This window comes from Corvus hawaiiensis, chromosome Z (assembly GCF_020740725.1).
Source record: "Corvus hawaiiensis isolate bCorHaw1 chromosome Z, bCorHaw1.pri.cur, whole genome shotgun sequence".
In the NCBI taxonomy this organism is placed as follows: Eukaryota; Metazoa; Chordata; class Aves; order Passeriformes; family Corvidae; genus Corvus; species Corvus hawaiiensis.
Genome location: NC_063255.1, coordinates 17,278,671 through 17,295,629, shown reverse-complemented (window position 1 = coordinate 17,295,629; position 16,959 = coordinate 17,278,671). Strand labels below are relative to the sequence as shown.

Here is a 16,959-nt window from a genome sequence, read left to right as displayed (position 1 = left end):
TTTTTACTTTACACAGATGGGAAATCATAATGATGTGCTCCTTAAACAGGCCATGGGATGGTTGGCCCATTTCACTTGCACATTGTCCCAGTGGGTGTGCAGTCAAATATAAATAAAAGAGCACATACACATACTCTTCTTTCCAATCACTTCCAGGTGATACTGAAATCCCACTCTCAGTCTGACTAACAGCAACACCTCAAACCCCTCAACTGGAGCTAAACTGTCAGCTCCTGTATTTCCACCAGGCCAGACTGTCAGTTCTACCCTGATGACTTCAAGTCACCAAGCCTCCAACTCAGCCACACAAGCCCAAACACCAACACCAGGTCTTGAGCCACACAAACTCATTTCTCTCTAACCAGGTTTGTACAGGCTGAGCTCCCTGCCACAGCCAGCACCCACTCCATCTACGTGTCCAGCCCCAGGTAGTCTCCCACAGTGGGAGCCTGCAGGTCCTCTGCAGATGAAGCCACCCCAGCCTCACCCTCATCCCTCAAAGACAGAGCCCTGCAAGTTCCACACTGGCTCACCCAAAATGTTGTGCTTGTAGTCAAGCTTACGTGCCAGTCACAAAAGACACATCTCTTCCCTGCTCAGCCTCTAGCCTCATTTTCAGAGAATCACAGAATCAATGAGGTTGGAAAAGACCTCTGAGATGATCGAGTCCAACCTATGACTGAACACCACCGTGCCAAACACTGAATGCCAGGTCCAGTCTTTCCCTGAACACCGCCAGGGACAGTGACTCCATCACCACTCCGGGCAGTCCTTTCCAAATCCCAGTCACACTTTGTGTGAAGAAATTCCTCCTAATGTCCAATCTGAACTTCTCCTGGAGAAGCTTAAAACTGCGTCCTCTTATCCTGTCACTCGGGAGAAGAGCCCAATCCCCACCCGGCTACAACCAACCTCCTGTCAGGTAGTTGTACAGTGCGATAGGGTCACCCCTGAGCCTCTTTTTCTCCAGGCTGTACAACCTCATTCTCTCTACTGATTCCCTTACAAGTTCCCGTAAGCTGAATGCAGTTTCCCCATTTTCTATATATTTACTTGCCCCGGGATTTCAGAGCTGTCTCACAGTGAAGAGGACTTACCACCCTCCCTTGTCTCCCAGGTCACTTTTGCTTTGAAACCCCTCGTACCCCCTACACACAGGCACATATCCAATTCCTCTCCCCAGGCCAAGTCCCCCCACACTCGCCAGCGGAGCCCCCACATAGCCCTGTGCCACCCGACCCACAGCCCCGCATCGACTCCACGCCAAACCTCCCGACAGGCCGCCCCGCACATCCCTGGCGGCCCTTCCCGCCGCTGTCCCCTCACACCGAGTCCCAGGCAAGGATACAGCCCCGGCCCCAGTGAACACCTCCATCGGCACCGGCGGCCGCCGCCGCCATCTTGAAACAGCCGCCACTCCCTGCATACCCCAGCCGCCCCCCGGGCGCTCACCGCCCATTGGCTGCCTGCGCCGGAGGCACACGGAGGGGTGCGAGGCATGCCGGGAATCGTGGTCCTCTAAAAGCCAGCCGCCGCCATAGTCTGACCGGGGCGCCGCCCGGAAGAACTACTACTCCCACCGCACCCCGCGGCTACGGGGCAGCAGTAAGGACAGAAAAGCGTTGTTCTCTGCCGGGCTGGGCAAAGGCAGGAGGGTCCCGCGGAGGATGGAGGACAGACCCCCCACCGGCATCAAGCCCTACCTGGACAAGCTCACCCTGGGTGTCACAAGGATATTGGGTGAGTGGCGTTGAGCTATAGCCCCACGGGGCCGGGGGCAGGCCGGGGGCGGGGGGAGCTACCCGGTTGTCACGGCCCCTCCTGTGAATGGCGTTGCTGAGCAGTCTCCACACACTCAGACACATCCTTGTTTCTGGAAGCAACGGCAGGAATCCCGAATCTCTCGACTTGAGAGTTTCATAAGTATCATAGGAGGAGAAGGTGGTGTTTTATGCAAAATTATGGAATCATTTAGTGTTACAAGGTGGGAAGAGACCGCAAAGATCATCCACTCCCAACCCTGCTGCCATGGGCAGGGACACCTCCCACTAGACCAGATTGCTCAAGGCCTTATCCAACCTGGCCTTGAACATTACCGGGGAGGGACATCCCCAACTTCTGTGGGCAAACCTGCCGGTGTCTCACCACCTTCAAAGTAAAGATTTTTTTTCTAATACCCAACCCAAATTTCCCCTTTTTCAATTTGTGCCCATTACTCCTTGTCCTGTCACTACAGTTCCTAATGAAGAGTTCCTCTCTGGCTTCCCTGCAGGCCTCCTTCAGATACTGGAAGGTTTCTATGAGGTCTCCATACAATCTTCATGTGCAATTTGTGCATAAATCTGATCTTTTGTGGTAGTGTGGGGTCAGCAGGGAGTGTGGCCCATGAAGGGGAGTTCAGCACGGTGCAGTGTTCTGGTAGGAGGCCAATTTGTGAATCTCCTTGGGATCAGATCCTCATAAATAGGTTCCCTGCAGCTAATTCCCACACTGTGAGACTTGTTCCACAAAATGCCCCGCTTGCCATTTCCAGGTTTTGCTCAGATCTTGAGCCTTCTTGCATCCCCTCAGCTCCTTTTGAAGTTCAGCAGGACTGCAAGGCATCCAAAGGAAGGATTCTCAGACAAAACTTTATTTGTATCAGTGGAATCACAAGGATTTGTGCAAGTATTTGCATGTGCAAAGGATTTCAGCACTAGACCTTTCATACCTCAGCAGCACAGAGCACAGGACTACCCTATTTGTAAGGCTGGAAAACCGTACATCTCTCCTAAACCATGTGTACAACAAGGTTACAAATTGCTGTCCTGGAATTTCTTGCTGGGAATTTTAGAGCCAAAGTGAGCTCTGTAATTACCGCACCCTGATGCTTTATTGCAGGACAGTGAGGTTCACCTGGTAACCTCAGTGTATCTATAGTTGCACGTGGGTTTGGATAGCTGCTCAGACAGATGAGATTAAAAGATCAGGGCTAAATTCTTTCTCTGGGCTTCAGTGAGGACAGGATTTCACCCTCAATCTTTGATCAGTGTTGTCATACTGACTTATTTGACTTCTTGAGGAGGGGTGGGTGGATTTTTTTTTTCTGTTTGTTTGTTTTGTTAGTTGTAAGGTCAGGATAACATTATCACTCTATGAGTGAAACCGATGATGATCATCATGGCAAAAGCTTCTTTGAAGTAGCTCTTTTTAAAAAATGACTAGCTCTGCCCACATTTTCACCATCCTCAGGTGTGTGAGATCTGTGAGATGTGAACTGTGTCCAAATGTAGTGTTGCCATGTAAACTGTTTTGGATAGACATGGCAATGCAAGTATGGCTCTGAAAGTCCTGTAACATCCCGACCAGATGGAAGGTGTTTCCTGGTTTGTGTTTTCTTGTTTTTCTCTCTGTGTCTCTGATAACTTGTATTGTGCAATACAGCAAAGTCCATCACAGTGATGTTTTACTCCACTTCTTTTCTCTCTCTCTCTCTCTCTCTCTCTCTCTCTCCACACCTTCAGGGAATTTGGCACATTTTTTCCAGTGAAGTAGTCCAAGGCATTTCAACTGTGCCACCAAATTAATTAGAATTGCTTAGCTAATTGGGAAACATTACCAGTCTGTTCAGTGCTTGTTTGTTTCAAATAACAACGGGTATCTCATTCAGAACAATGCTTAGCTCAGTAGTTAGTAGTACTAGAAACTATCTTACTTTAAATCTTTTAGAAAGTCTTATGAAGTCACTTGGCATTTTCTACCTACCATAAAGTAAAATCAGACATTGTTTTGTTGGTTTGGGTTTTTTTTTTTTTAACTTTAGTCTCTGTGGAAGTCCCTCCAAGGAGGGATATTTCTTACAAGCAATGTGGAGGCTATAACTTGAGGGGGAAAAGGGAGAGATCTTTCCTATTGCCAATATGATTCATTTTGCTGAAGTTCTGTGAGTAATAGAAAATTCCAGAAAGATTTATTATTCATAACTAAGTCAGAATGGAAGGTGTTAGCTCTTCTGGACTGCCCAGGGCAGAACTATACTTAACTGTTAGCACTCTCTATTAGATAAGAACGTAACTATTCAGACATTTGAAAAATATGCTGAGAGTTTAGCCAACTTATAGGCAGTGTTAGCAGTACTGTAAAGACTGAAAATCCTGTGGTTTCCTGCTTCAGCCTTGTGTCCCACCATTACATCGACTCTTTCTGATTAATACTGCAAAGTGGTTTTGGAAGCTTCCAGATAAAATGTCCTGAAAATAGGGCAGAGTTTACTATGATCTTGATTCAGAGTAATTAATGAGGTGGAGTCACCTGAAGTAGTTAAGCTTTATCATATATCTAGGTGCCACCAGAGTGGCTTCATTTCTTCCATCTGGATGAAAAAGCAACTCATGGCAAAGTTAACCCTAAATGTTCAGTGGAGCTCCCATCCATACCCATGCACACCTGTTAAACATGGTCTTCAGTTTACCCACAGGATATTTTTAATATAACATTCGGGCTTTTAAGGTGGAATTTCTCGTTCTTTTGATCTTGGATTTGGTTCAGACCTCTTTAGAAGTTGCATTTCTCTCATTCCTAGACATCTTCTTTGACTGCTATGATAGTTAATCTTCTGTCATCCCAGCCCAGCTGTTGTGCATGATGAATTAAACATTCCTGATGTTTTCTTTGATCACAGAAATAACAATTACTCTGTTATTATAATCTCCTCAACTTGTCATAAGGTTTGCACAGCTTAGATGGAAAAGAACAGTTAGGTTATTGATTCCACTCTCTTGTTCAGACAGCTTGTATGTGAGCAAGAGACAGATCACCCTGCCTTGTACCCACCTACCAGAAGTGAAATTTGGTGAAACATCAGAGTCTTCTGTATGTTGGGGGTCCCCCTTGGCCAGACAAATTTACCTATGTGACCAACTATGGGGTTTTTTTTTAATGTCTTTGACTTGGAGTTTGTTTTTCTGATGCCATGTTTTATCTTTTCAATTATCTGACCAATGTACCAATCAATATTTCCAACTGAAGTGGAGTTTAGGCTTCCTGAACTGAGTGCCACTCTTCCACCAACAGAACAGACAAGGACAATGCTACTGATAGAATTAAAAGCCTGGCATTGAAGATAAAAAACAAACCAAAGCTTTCTAGTGCCTGCTTTTCCTGTCTGGTGCACTGTGTATGTTTTACCAGAAAGCAATTATAATGTGTGTGACTGCTTTAGGGGCCAATACTTTCACAGCAGAGCCAGTCTTGAAAGCCCTGCATAGTTATCAGTTCTATTCCATGGCCCTGTCTGCTGGGCTTGCAGTTCCCACAACAAGTTAGTAGTCCTTCTGGACTTGATCCAAAGAGAATTATCTCTGTGGGAATTATTTCAGTTGGCTGTGGATGAATAAAAACATTATAAAATAGTAAGTATAAGGGAGTCTGTTTTACCATCACACACCTGAAAGCACCATGTGGATTAGTATCTCACATTTATATAGCATTCTTTCCCATAAAATATTCAGATGATTTTTATGGATTATAAGCTCAGTGCTCGTAACAAATATTCATATGTCCAGCTGGGGTTTCAGCTGGGGTTCCAGAGAGCTAATGTTTGGTCCTGCAGGTCCCTTTGGCAGGATCAGGTTCTGTCTGTCCAAACTCACTAAATCCAGAGCTGAAGTGTGCCTGTCCTTGTGGAATAAGGTTGCTAGCAGTTCACAGCAGCGCTGCACTACATCTTGTCCCAAGCTGAGGATATCCCACCCAACAGAAACCACAGGGCATGCTTATAAAGAAAGATTCATCCCCCTCTAAGAGTTTACCTCAGAACCCATCACAGATTTTTTTTTTTTTTCATGAAACCTCTGCAAAAGATCAGACCTTGAAGACAAATTGCCTGTGTTTATACCATAGAATCATAGAATAGTTTGAGTTGGAAAGGACCTTAAAGATCATGTAGTTCTAACCCCTCCCACTCTGGGGGGGAATGCCACCCACTAAATCACTGTATGTGTAGATACATCATGGTATGTGCATATGTATGTATAAAAAAATTCAAAGGATAAGATTTTGTGCAACACTAGACATCCTCATGCCAAGACATGCTGAGTAGAGTTACAGACAAAAGAAAGTGACTGCTCAGTCACCAGCACAATGCTTCCAGTCATTAATGCCTTTTCCCTGGCTGTCACTCAGATTAATTTGCAAAATTGTCTGTCTCACAGTGTTGGCGTCACCCGTGCCAGCTGCAAACATGTTCCTCTTTTCCTTTCAGAGACTTCTCCAGGAGTTGCTGAAGTGACGTTCATGGAAAAAGAGCCAGCTGAACGCCACACAATCGTTTCTTGGGAGCAAGTGAGTATTTTCCTGATAAAACTGCAATGAGGTCAGTCTGAATGTTCAGCAGCCCATGGAGAATGTCAAATGCAATGGCAACCTTGTGTTTGTTTATGATACAGCTTGTTACCAAGTTTGATGTACAGTGCAGCCTAAACAGTGGTGTTGGTGGTGGTGTTGGTTTTTTCTTTATCAGGTATCACTCTGTTAGGCCATCAGGTGCACCTGATCTGTTAGAGAAACATCATGAGTGTGGGTACATTGAGGATGACAGCTCTAAAAAGAAACCACATAACTGTAGTAGGCAGCTACAGTGGTGACTCAGTGGGGAGCAAACATTTTTCTGACTCACGTCTGAAAACATTTTCCAGCTCCCTTTCAAACAAAATGAAGCAGTGCTTTATTATCCATGGCCATTAAAGGTAAAGGTGTCAAGGTGGCAAGTAACACTGACCTACCCAGTTTGTTCCAGTTATCTGTTTCTCTTTTTAGTCTCAGCCATTTGCTTCAATTTCTCATATCCCTTTCTTTCACCTCCTCTTTGGCTACCCAGCCTAATCTTTTGGCCAGGGCATGTCCTGTTGCCTCTAGAAGACTATGAAGGACACACGCTCCCTTCACTCTGCATTATCTGACCTTAATGCATCAGTCTGTGTGATCAGAGGGCTCCTGAAAACTGTCGTGTGACTCTTGTGGGCAGAGGTGGCATTTTCACTCCCTTTTTGGAATATACGTATCTTCTTCGTTAATCCCATGGCCATGGTGGAATAAGTGTTTGGTAGGTGTCACTTGTGTAGAAATGGGACAGTAGAAGCTCTCTGGCCTTTGGAAAGGGACATGGCAAGAGGATGGAGTTGAGTGAATCATCCTCCCTCTGCTCCAGTCCTAGCTATGGCCTAAAGCAAATGCTCCCAGCAACTGCTCTTGCTACCACTGCATAAAATAGCTTCCCGTTTGACACCTTGCCATTTACTGTTTTTCCTAAACAGTGAGGAAAAGTTTTGCACTAGTTCCTATGATGCCCTATTCCAATTAGTGACATTTATCAAGAATTTATCTGTCCACATTGGAACGTATGTGATGTAAACGTGTGTGTTACTTACTGAAACTTGTCCAGTAGCCAGCAGTTGTGGTCAGGGAGAAATGTCTTGTTTTTCAGGTTTGTGTAAACTGATTCCTGGTTTCCTGTAGCTGTTGTTCAGGTGTTGGGTTAACTGGACTGGAAAGTTTGAGGCACCATGACTGTGAGCCAGCTCAGGTCTGGGAACAGAGTGGTATTTGCTCATTCTTCTGTTGAATAGAGAGGACTGCTTTTCCTGGACACAGTGCTCATTCCTCTCATTTTCAGTGCTGCTTCTCCTCTAAACTAAAATGGGTTTATTTCAAAACTGAGCTATTGTAAAGCCAAACAAATGCTATAGCCAAAGCACTTCACTCAAGAGAAGCCAAAACAAAATTTCAGTTCCCACTCCCCCCCTGCCCAGCAATGGACTAAGTCAATTGTGGAAGTAAATGTGGAAAATTAGAGCTCCAGTTAAGCTGGACTTCTAATAGTCAAGGACTTCGCTGTCTATTTCTTTGGTTTTGGTTCCAGTTGCATTGACAAATTAAAGCTCCCTTCTCAAGTTGAAAGGTAACTGATATTTTTCTTTTTTTTTTGTCCCATGAGCTCTGGGGATGAAGTCTAAGTCTAACCCAATCTTCACAATTGCAGGAGAAAATGTCCTGCCATGATGATTAAGTGCAACTCAACAATTCACGAAGCCTTCTAGGATGAACTTGTACCTCATTTTTCCTCAAACTTACCTTTCTTGAATTTGAATACAGTGTTTGTTTTTATCGGGCTTTAGGCCACTAGGTGGCAATACTTACACGCATAATCATTTCTCCATAGTTGGGATTTTTAATAAGACTTTGTCGGAGTATGTATTTTTAACTTCCCTCTACATTCTTGGTTATGGAAGTATTTGAGGACTTCTTCTGTAATGTAGGAAAAACTGGTGAAACTGTTCACAAAAATTACATTATTCTTCCCCCAACAACTTCTATCTGTATTGAGACTCACCAAATAAAAGCTTTATTCTTTAGATTATTTTTTAATGGAATCAATTTTACCAGTGCTATTTCAGTTTTGCAAGGGAAAGGGTTCTTTACTGAGAAAAAAATCCAGGTGTTCAGAAGCTCTTAAAAGAAAATCAACCTTTTTAAAATTATAAATTATTAATTAACATACTTTATTCATGCTGGCAATACACTATTTTTGTTTTCATCCGCCATGTTTTCTAAATTGTGCTGTGCCATGTTTGTGCTACTACGTACCTGGATACTATGGTGTTTTAAAATCTTACCTTTAAATCTTAAAAATTTAAAAAATCTTTAAAATCTTAAGCTTGTTTAATGTCCCTTGGATGCCACGAAGCTTTGCAGGGGAAACTGAGCTTTGTGACAGGAGTTAGTGCAGTAAGACAGTAGGAGAGCAGAAGAGATTTTTCCCAAGGCAGAAAGAGCTGTTAAGTGTAACACTTCAGGAAATCAAGCTTGAAATCACTCATGAAGAATTTATTGGAAATCAGCACACTCACAAAAATATTTCAGATATATGATTGCCAAGTGTATTTACATGGGTAAAGCATCACTTCCCTAAAAATTGTAAGCAGTTCAGTATATTTTAATAAAACCAGATAGTCTTTCAATGTTTCCTCATATATAAACCTACTCAGATGTTACCTCTTCCCCAAGAAAGAGAGACAAGCAATAGAAGAGGGAGTAGAGACAGAGTTACCTGGTCACCAGAAAACCAGTGCTAATAACTGTGTATCATCCTATGAACCCTTTCCCACTCCTAAAATGAGGCTGGCAATGGCCCTACTCCCCCCCCCACATGCAGTTTTTAGAAATAGGTGTTACACTAAAATACTGGTAGGAGGCACTCTGGTGCAGTGCCTGAATCACATTTTCTGTTTTGCCTCAACCAGAACAAAAATTAGTCACTCACATTATTGCTTTGGTTTTCGAAAAATAGAAAATTGCATTTTGTTAGAGGGACACAGAGGTACCTGAGACTGTTTTCTCTTGTCCTTCTTACTTGTTACTTGGGAGAAAAGCCTGACCCACACGTGTCTTTTCAGGTATTTTCAGTACCTTTCTGGTGGTAGAGAGTGAGAAGGTCTCCCTGAACCTCCTTTTCTCCAGTCTGAATACCGCCAGCTCCCTCAGCTGCTCCTCACAGGACTTGTGCTCCAGACCCTACCCTTCTCTGGACATGCTCCAGCACCTCTGTGTCCTTCTTGCTGTGAGGAAACAAAACTGAACCCAAGATCTGACGTGTGGCCTCACCAGTGCCCCCAGCACAGGGGGATGGGCACTGCCCTGGTCCTGCTGGCCACACTACTGCTGACACAAGCCCGGTGCCATTGGCCTTCTTGCCCAACTGGCCACACTCCAGCTCATGTTCAGCCACGGAAAACCAGCACCTCCAGGTCCTTTCCCACTCAGCAGCTTTCCAGCCATTCTATCCCAGCCTGGAGCTGCAGGAGGTTGTTGTGACCCAAAGGCCGGTACTTGGCCTTGTTGAACCTCACACACTTGGCCCTGGCCCACGGATCCAGCCTGTCCTGATCCCTCTGCAGAGCCTTCCTGCCCTCCAGCCACCCAACCTGGTGTTCTTCTCAAACTGACTGAGGGAACTCTCGATTCCCTCATTCAGATCATTGATAAAAGTAACAGGGGTGGCCCTAGTACAGAGAGCCCTGGGGAACACCACTAGTGACTGGCCCCGGCTGGATGTAATTCCATCCACCAGCACTCTTTGGGCAGGGATATCAGTTTCAGCAAGCAGTGCACCCATCTAAGCCATGAACAGCCAATTTCTCCAGGAAAATGTTGTGGGAAGTGGTGTCAAAGGCTTTACTGACGTCTGGGCAGACAGCCCCAGCCTTTCCCTCATCCACTAGGAGAGTCACCTTGTTATAGAAGGAGATTGGGTCATGTAGTTATGCCTTTAACAAACCCATAATGTCTGGGCCTGATCACCTGGATCTCCTGTACGTGCCATGTGATGGCATTCAAGAAGATCTCCATGAGCTTCCCCAGCACTGAGGTGAGGCTGATAGGCCTGTAGTTTCCTGGTTCCTCATTCAAACCCTTCTTACACACTCCTGAGCTGCTCCCTCTCTACTGTGTACTGTTTGTGGCACACATCTGGAATGTCATCCTCCTTGCTTCTAGCGCATCTCTTTTTGACTCCAAGTATGCATGCAGGGTGCTCATCTTCAGCAGGCCTTCTTGGCATCCTTCTTGTCCTCCCTTAGCATTAGCCAAGCTTGCCATCCCTGATCCCCATGAGCACAGGATCTACCCACCTTGAGCTTGCCTTGTGGCTCTGACTGTGGGAGTGATGGGGAAGTGGATCCAGCAGGGCCAGCGCATGAGGAAAGCTGTGTTCTTCAAGCTGCATAATGGGGAACAGGCTGGAGGACTTTTGGGAAGTATACAGTGTTCCTTACACAGTGTTCCCCCTCTTGTTAGGCTTTATAATATATTGAAAACTGTCTGCACAACAGTATTCTCAAGAGAACTTTTAAATCCTATTCTCTGCAGCAGGGGGGATCAAATCTACTCCAGCCCCAGAAGATCAAGGTGATCTCTTGGGAGTCCTGTGGATCAGATTTATTAAAGGTGCAAAAAGAACATCTCAGTATCTTACATAAATTAACATTAGCATTCACTGGCAGCTAAGGCAAACCAGCCATGAAACTGCAGGACATTACGGAGAGAGAAAGCTGGCTCCTGATGTGTGATACTTGGAAGCCCTGAGAATGCCTTCCTTCTCTCCCAGAAGTCGGATAAAACTCATTCATTTTTTTAGAGAAGTCTCTCTAGAGCTGTATGTTTTGATTGCTTTCTGTTTCTTTAGTATATTTCTTGAGAGGCATTGTTTCAACAGTGCTTCAAGTGAATTGCCATATGTCAGGGGTTTTAGCTTTGGATCCAGTTCTAATCAGGTTCTGGCAGCAAAACTAGCCTGGTTTTAATATTTTTTCTCTGTACTCAATAGACTGCTTTCTTGGGAGACTATTTGGAGATATTACAGAGACCAAGCAAAAGGAATAGACCTCATGCACCATATTGGGCACTTGGGATATTTTGTTTTATGAGCTGATGAGTGTAACCAGATGACTGGAATGAAAACAGCTGCTTGCCAGGTCTGTGGTTAAGCCAGTTCTGTCATGTTATTTAGGAATAGTGTATTTTATGGGGCTGGAGATCACAACCCTGAGAACTGCCAGTTGAGCAAGAGGAATACATAGTTTGATAAGCCTTTTTTAATACATAGTGGCTTGTTTCTCTGACTGCTGTTAGAAGATTACTGTTCTGATGTCATATGGTCATGTGACTAACCACAATATGACGGATCAGTCAGTCAGATGAGAGAGATGGGTGTTAATGAAGCTTTCTATTTACAGGCATTTTCCTATAGACCCCAGACCTACTCTGATACTGAATTTTCTACCCATATATTTTGCACCATAGTTTGGAAACTCATACAGAGGGACATGGTTAAGAGAATTCTGAAAAAAATTGGGAGAGTAGCCATCTGCAGAAACATTCACATGTTGATGTTTTTCAAAAGGAAGATTCAGAGCAGAAAACCTGTTCAGATGTGATTTTTCCCTTGTCTTAGTCAGCTATATTTGCTAAATTGGTCTGTGCCTGAGTTGTAGGAGTATTTATCTGGATATTCCAGTGGAAGTTTTAAAATCTTAGATTTTGTCATTCTAGTGGATCTGGTTCTCCTGCTTGGAGAAGAACACCCACCAAAGCCAGGAGATCCACTCACATACATGTTTCTACTGCTGCAATACATTAGTTAAAATTGGGGGATTTGAAATTTATTGAAAGTATTATGTAAACGTTTTGTACTCTTCTGAGGCTTTGTAGAAGGTCTGTCATACTTTTCTTTCTTCATAGTTTTAGCCATAGTCACTGTGCTTACAGCTACAGCTTGAAACTGGAAGTGATGAAAGCACAGCATGAAATTATAAATGCTTAGGACTGAGGAGAACCCACAGAAGAAGGTGTGTTTGTTAAAGGCATTTGAAGAACTTCAGATATGTCTGTGTGGTTTAGTAATCACCTTAAACTTACCACCAGGTCCTCAGCCGCGAGCAGGATCTTGTTGAAGGACAGTAAATTCTTCTCAAAGCAGTGTCTATAGTTCCAGGTTATCTGCTTTAAGACCTGTGAACCCTGAAGATTTTCCCTGCCTGGGTTAGGAAAGCTCTGTGCTGGTGACCAGGCTGCTCGATGAGGCAAGTAAAGTGACCTGCCCTATTGCAAGCTGCAAAGCCATTAGTGTCTGGGACTCGTTAGTAGCAGTCAGTCAACAATAATGGGTGGGCTCAAAAAGTAAGTTAACAAGCACAAGGTTGTGGGCAGGTTAGGGGTCCTACATAGTGTGTATACCCCAGCTGAGGGGACAGAGACTGCAACAACCCAAAGAAAGTGGCTGTGAATAAGGCTTTAACAGGCAGAAAGGCTGCTCTGGTCCTAGGGGAGGGAGGGCATGTGGACGGGATGAGACCAGCACTTTCCCTTGCTCAGCCAGCAGCTGATGACTATAGGCCAGCATTGCAGCTAGATGCACAGCTGGCAGGTTGCTCCTGCTGGATAGATACACTGAGGCAACATTAGGAAAGATAATTGAGTATATGCAAGTTGAAGATGTCGGGGAGAATCAGATAAGCTTCTCTTCAGATGTTAAAAAAATGTCCCAAGTGAAGCAGAAGATACTTGAACTGCATGTGCATCTTCCTTTTCCTTAGCTAGTGGTTACTAGAATATTCTGGCTTTATTAAATGAAACTTTTCCACAAGGAGAGTGGTGCAGCCCTCGGATAAGTCAACATGCACAGATTGTGGAACCTTCATCCTCAGACCCTCTCCTGAGTTTTGAGGTCTGATTTTTTTGGAGGCTTGAGTGTGACTATTTTAAATTTGAATTCACTGGAGTCAATTTGGTTTTTTCTCTAAAACAGTTACAAACAGACCAACGGGTAACTCCTTTAGTCATGCTTGTTGCTTGGCTTATTAAAACTCGCAGGCTTCCATCCTGTTTAATTGTGTGTACTTGACACTTCAGCAAGAACACAGGGTCATTGGTTTACAGCCAGTCCTGTTCCCAGCAGCAGGGTCTACAAATGCCTATAGCTCTTTGGGCTTCATTTTGTTCTGAGGAATAAGCCTTTATCCTTCCTTCCTTGTATTTGCTGCTTAGCTGAAGAGTAAGTTAAGAAAGACTCCTTCCACAACCAAGACAGGTATAGGAGAAGTGTTCTGGTTCTGAGAAACTTGAGCTCACTGGGATTGCTTCTTTCACTGCTGGCTCAGAAGGAAGCAGGCTTAGGAGCCCCAGCCATGCACTGAAGTTTGGAGGGATGAAGCCAGATCAGCAGGTTTGTGAGTCTGGCTTTGCATATGTTTGCACACATACTTTTTGTTAAGTGGCACGTCAAATCTGTTTGAGTATGTGCAGCTTTTGAGTCCATGCTTCTTTCACCTACTTGGAACTGAAATCCCTCAGAAGAAGAGAGTCATTGTGCTAATATTGTACATGCTTTAGTGGAACAGGTAAGTTTAGTCTGATTCCACTTAAAGCAAAACCCTACTACTCTTGTATATATGAAAAAGCTGATTGCTCTGATTTATGTGAGCTTGGAGTGGCTGCTAATCTCAGAAGTAATACAGTGTCTCAGCAGGGGAACAATTCTGTAATAATTTTGTGATGACTAACTGCTCACTGTGAAATTTTCCCAAGCTACCTTTGTTAAGACTAATAGAGTCCCAAGAAATATGCAGCTCTCTCTCAAGGCTTTAGACTGAGATATTTGAGCCGATTTGAGTTACCTTGGAGTTAAGAAAAAAACTTGGTGGCATTTTTTTCTGTACCAATTTTCAGTTGTTCTGAGGGTTTGAGGCATGTTTTGCATTTTCCCGTAACACTTTGGTTGTGATTTGCAGAAAAACTCCTGTGTATTACCAGAGGATTTAAAGAACTTCTATCTGATGACTGATGGCTTCCAGATGACCTGGAGTGTGAAGACCGATGGTGGGTCCCCGTGTTCCTCTCCACTGACAACACCAATTCATTGCAGCCGGTCCATCCTTTGCAGAACCTCTTTAGTTTCAAACTTATTTTCTGCACAATTGATACACATCTCTCAGGGCAAAATCTATTGCATGTGTGTTCTGGGCTCCCACAGAAGAGGTGCATACACTGAACACTGGCAAGAAACTAATTATTCATGACATAAATACTGTTCTGTAATACACTGACCATCTGTTGACACTCAGATTTAGGTGTGTCATTTAAACCTCATACCTTAACTCCCTCTGTAGTTCACGTAGAGAGAAACAGCTGTAGCTCATTATCCCATGATAAATTGGTAGGAAGAGTCACCCTCTGATAATGCTTCTTTCTCATTAAAATGTGTAGGTACATGTTGGAGCCTGATTCTGCTTTCCACCAGTTAAAGTCCAAGCTTCGTTTTCCATCCTTGTTTGGCAAAAATCAGGTAGCTTGTTCACTCTGCTGCTGTTATCCTGGCTGTCACTGCCTTCAGGCAGGGTTCTCAAGTAGGGCTGTGGACACTGCTCACTTCTGGAGATGGGTGTCAAATACAGGGTCTTCCTCAGGAGGGGAAATGACATTTCAGAGACAGTTGACATCAGTGCTGTAGCACCTGCAGTGACTCCTGTCATGTTTCAAGCAGGATTTGTTGTGTTGTGAGCTCTAAAGAGTCTTGTTTTCAGGGCTCACAAGTGCGCAGAGACCAAGGCTGCTGGTACAACTGTCTTATTTGAGCAAACATCCAGCAGTGCCTTCTGAGTCCCATCACACTGGGACATGGCTGAACAGGGTGCTTGCTGCCTTGATGTCTGGTAACAGTCTGAGTCCTCAGAAACAGGGACAAGTGACAAGTCCTCAAGTGTTCTTTCAGGAACACCCACATGTTGATGCACTGATAAAATCCTCTGTGAAACTGGCAACCAAGAGGATGTACCCTAAGCAGGTACATGGAGTAGAAGAGGACAAGCTTCCCAGTAAGCTGTGCATGTGTGGGGTGGTTTCTGATAGGAAGGGCAGCAGCAGGGAAAAGAGCTTTGAGGAAGAGGCTGTAGCTGAAATCCTGTAGCCAGGATTTTTAATTTTTCACAGGACTGAGCTAACAGCTGCAGCACAGTCTTGGCCAGCAGTGTAATTCTCATACCTTTACATCTCTGAGATGGTGTTGTATCACATCTAAGTGCAAGTCTGTGTTTGAAAAAGCCTCATTTTTGCTCCTGTAGTGTCTTACTTAAGTGTCCAGGTCTGCTGGGTATAACCATCTCTTCACGCCATAGAGGTTGATGTCTGGAGGAAAAGAAATACCTCCCATGCTTTCCTGACACTGGATGTGATTAATGATCAGCCTTGTTGCAGATACCCCAATGCCCCTGGGCTCCATGGTGATTAACAGTGTCTCGAAGCTGTGCCGGCTTGGGGGTTCCTCTATGTACACTCTGCCTAATGCTCCAACTCTCGCTGACCTTGAAGATGACACAGATGATGAAGGTAAGGCACTGTTAACAGGCTAGAAAAGCTGCTCTGCCTCGTCCCTTTTGTTCTTTTAATGTTAGGATATAGCACAAGATACGTGGGCCAAAACACCTTCCACCAGACCACGTTGCTCAGATCTCCATCCAACATTCAAGTGTTCATAACCTTGAACACTTCCAGGGTTGGGACATCCACAACTTTTCTGGGCAGTCTGTGCCAGTGCCTCATGACCCTCACAGTAAAGAATTATTTCCTAATATCTGATGTAAATCTACCCTCTTTCAGTGTGAAGCCATTGCCCCTTGTCCTGTCACTATGTGTCTTTTTAAAAAGTCCCTCTCCTTCTTTCTTATAGGCTCTCTTCCACATACTGGAAGGCCACAGTTAAGTCACCCTGAAGCCTTCTCTTTTCCAGGCTGAACAAACCCAATTCTCTCAGCACCTCAGCTATCCCCCATGGCAGGGGAATTAGAACAAGATGATCTGTAATGTCCCTTCCATTCTACAATACAGCAACAGAAAAGGTCATTCCAGGTGGATGGGAATTACTTGGTCTAGCAGCCTGGTCTAGAGAAGGGTGTCCCTGTCCGTGTTAGGGCAGTTGGAACAAGATGATCTTCAAAGTCCATTTCCAGCCCAAACCATTCTGTGACTACCTGTCTCCTGGGCTAGATCTTTTATGTAGTCCCCTACAGCCTTGGCAGGTAGATCTGTATGCTGTGAATGTCATGGGGATTAGTGTTATTTGCATCCTCTTCTAACAGCCTGTCAGCCTTCCTGTTCTGCCTCTTCCCTATTTAAACTTTCACCTGAGCCTTGGTCCAGTGATTCAGCTTCCAAAGTCTTTGTGTGCTTATGGTGTTACATGAACAAAAGATAACGGGTTTTGTTTTGGTAGTGAAAAGACAGCTGGAATCGGAAAAGTAACTGGTACGTGCATATAACTATGAGGTAATGTGTGTTCCAGGCTGCCTAAAAATGCTGGGAATGCTGCTATTTGGAGAAGATAAAAAAGAAAAAAAAAAGCTCACTCATTTTGTCAGAGCTCTTACAGTCCAG

General features: G+C 44.4%; 2 protein-coding genes across 5 annotated transcripts in view; one reads left to right on the top strand and one right to left on the bottom strand.

Annotated features, from left to right (window-relative positions):
• KIAA1328 (KIAA1328 ortholog) overlaps positions 1-1,449 on the bottom strand; it is a 174,232-nt gene extending 172,783 nt beyond the window's left edge. The window contains exon 1 of one of the 2 annotated variants that reach the window (XM_048290621.1): positions 1,349-1,449. In XM_048290621.1, the coding sequence (XP_048146578.1) occupies positions 1,349-1,400 (52 nt within the window). In that variant the 5' untranslated portion in view covers positions 1,401-1,449. The remainder of the gene's footprint in view (positions 1-1,348) is intronic. The other variant, XM_048290622.1, reaches the window with a different exon arrangement.
• A 136-nt stretch (positions 1,450-1,585) lies between these two features.
• TPGS2 (tubulin polyglutamylase complex subunit 2) overlaps positions 1,586-16,959 on the top strand; it is a 29,601-nt gene continuing 14,227 nt past the window's right edge. The window contains exons 1-5 of one of the 3 annotated variants that reach the window (XM_048290627.1): positions 1,586-1,740; positions 6,242-6,325; positions 13,182-13,258; positions 14,322-14,409; positions 15,784-15,915. In XM_048290627.1, coding sequence (XP_048146584.1) covers positions 1,668-1,740; positions 6,242-6,325; positions 13,182-13,258; positions 14,322-14,409; positions 15,784-15,915 — 454 coding nt within the window. In that variant the 5' untranslated portion in view covers positions 1,586-1,667. The remainder of the gene's footprint in view (positions 1,741-6,241; positions 6,326-13,181; positions 13,259-14,321; positions 14,410-15,783; positions 15,916-16,959) is intronic. The other 2 variants (XM_048290626.1, XM_048290625.1) reach the window with 2 other exon arrangements.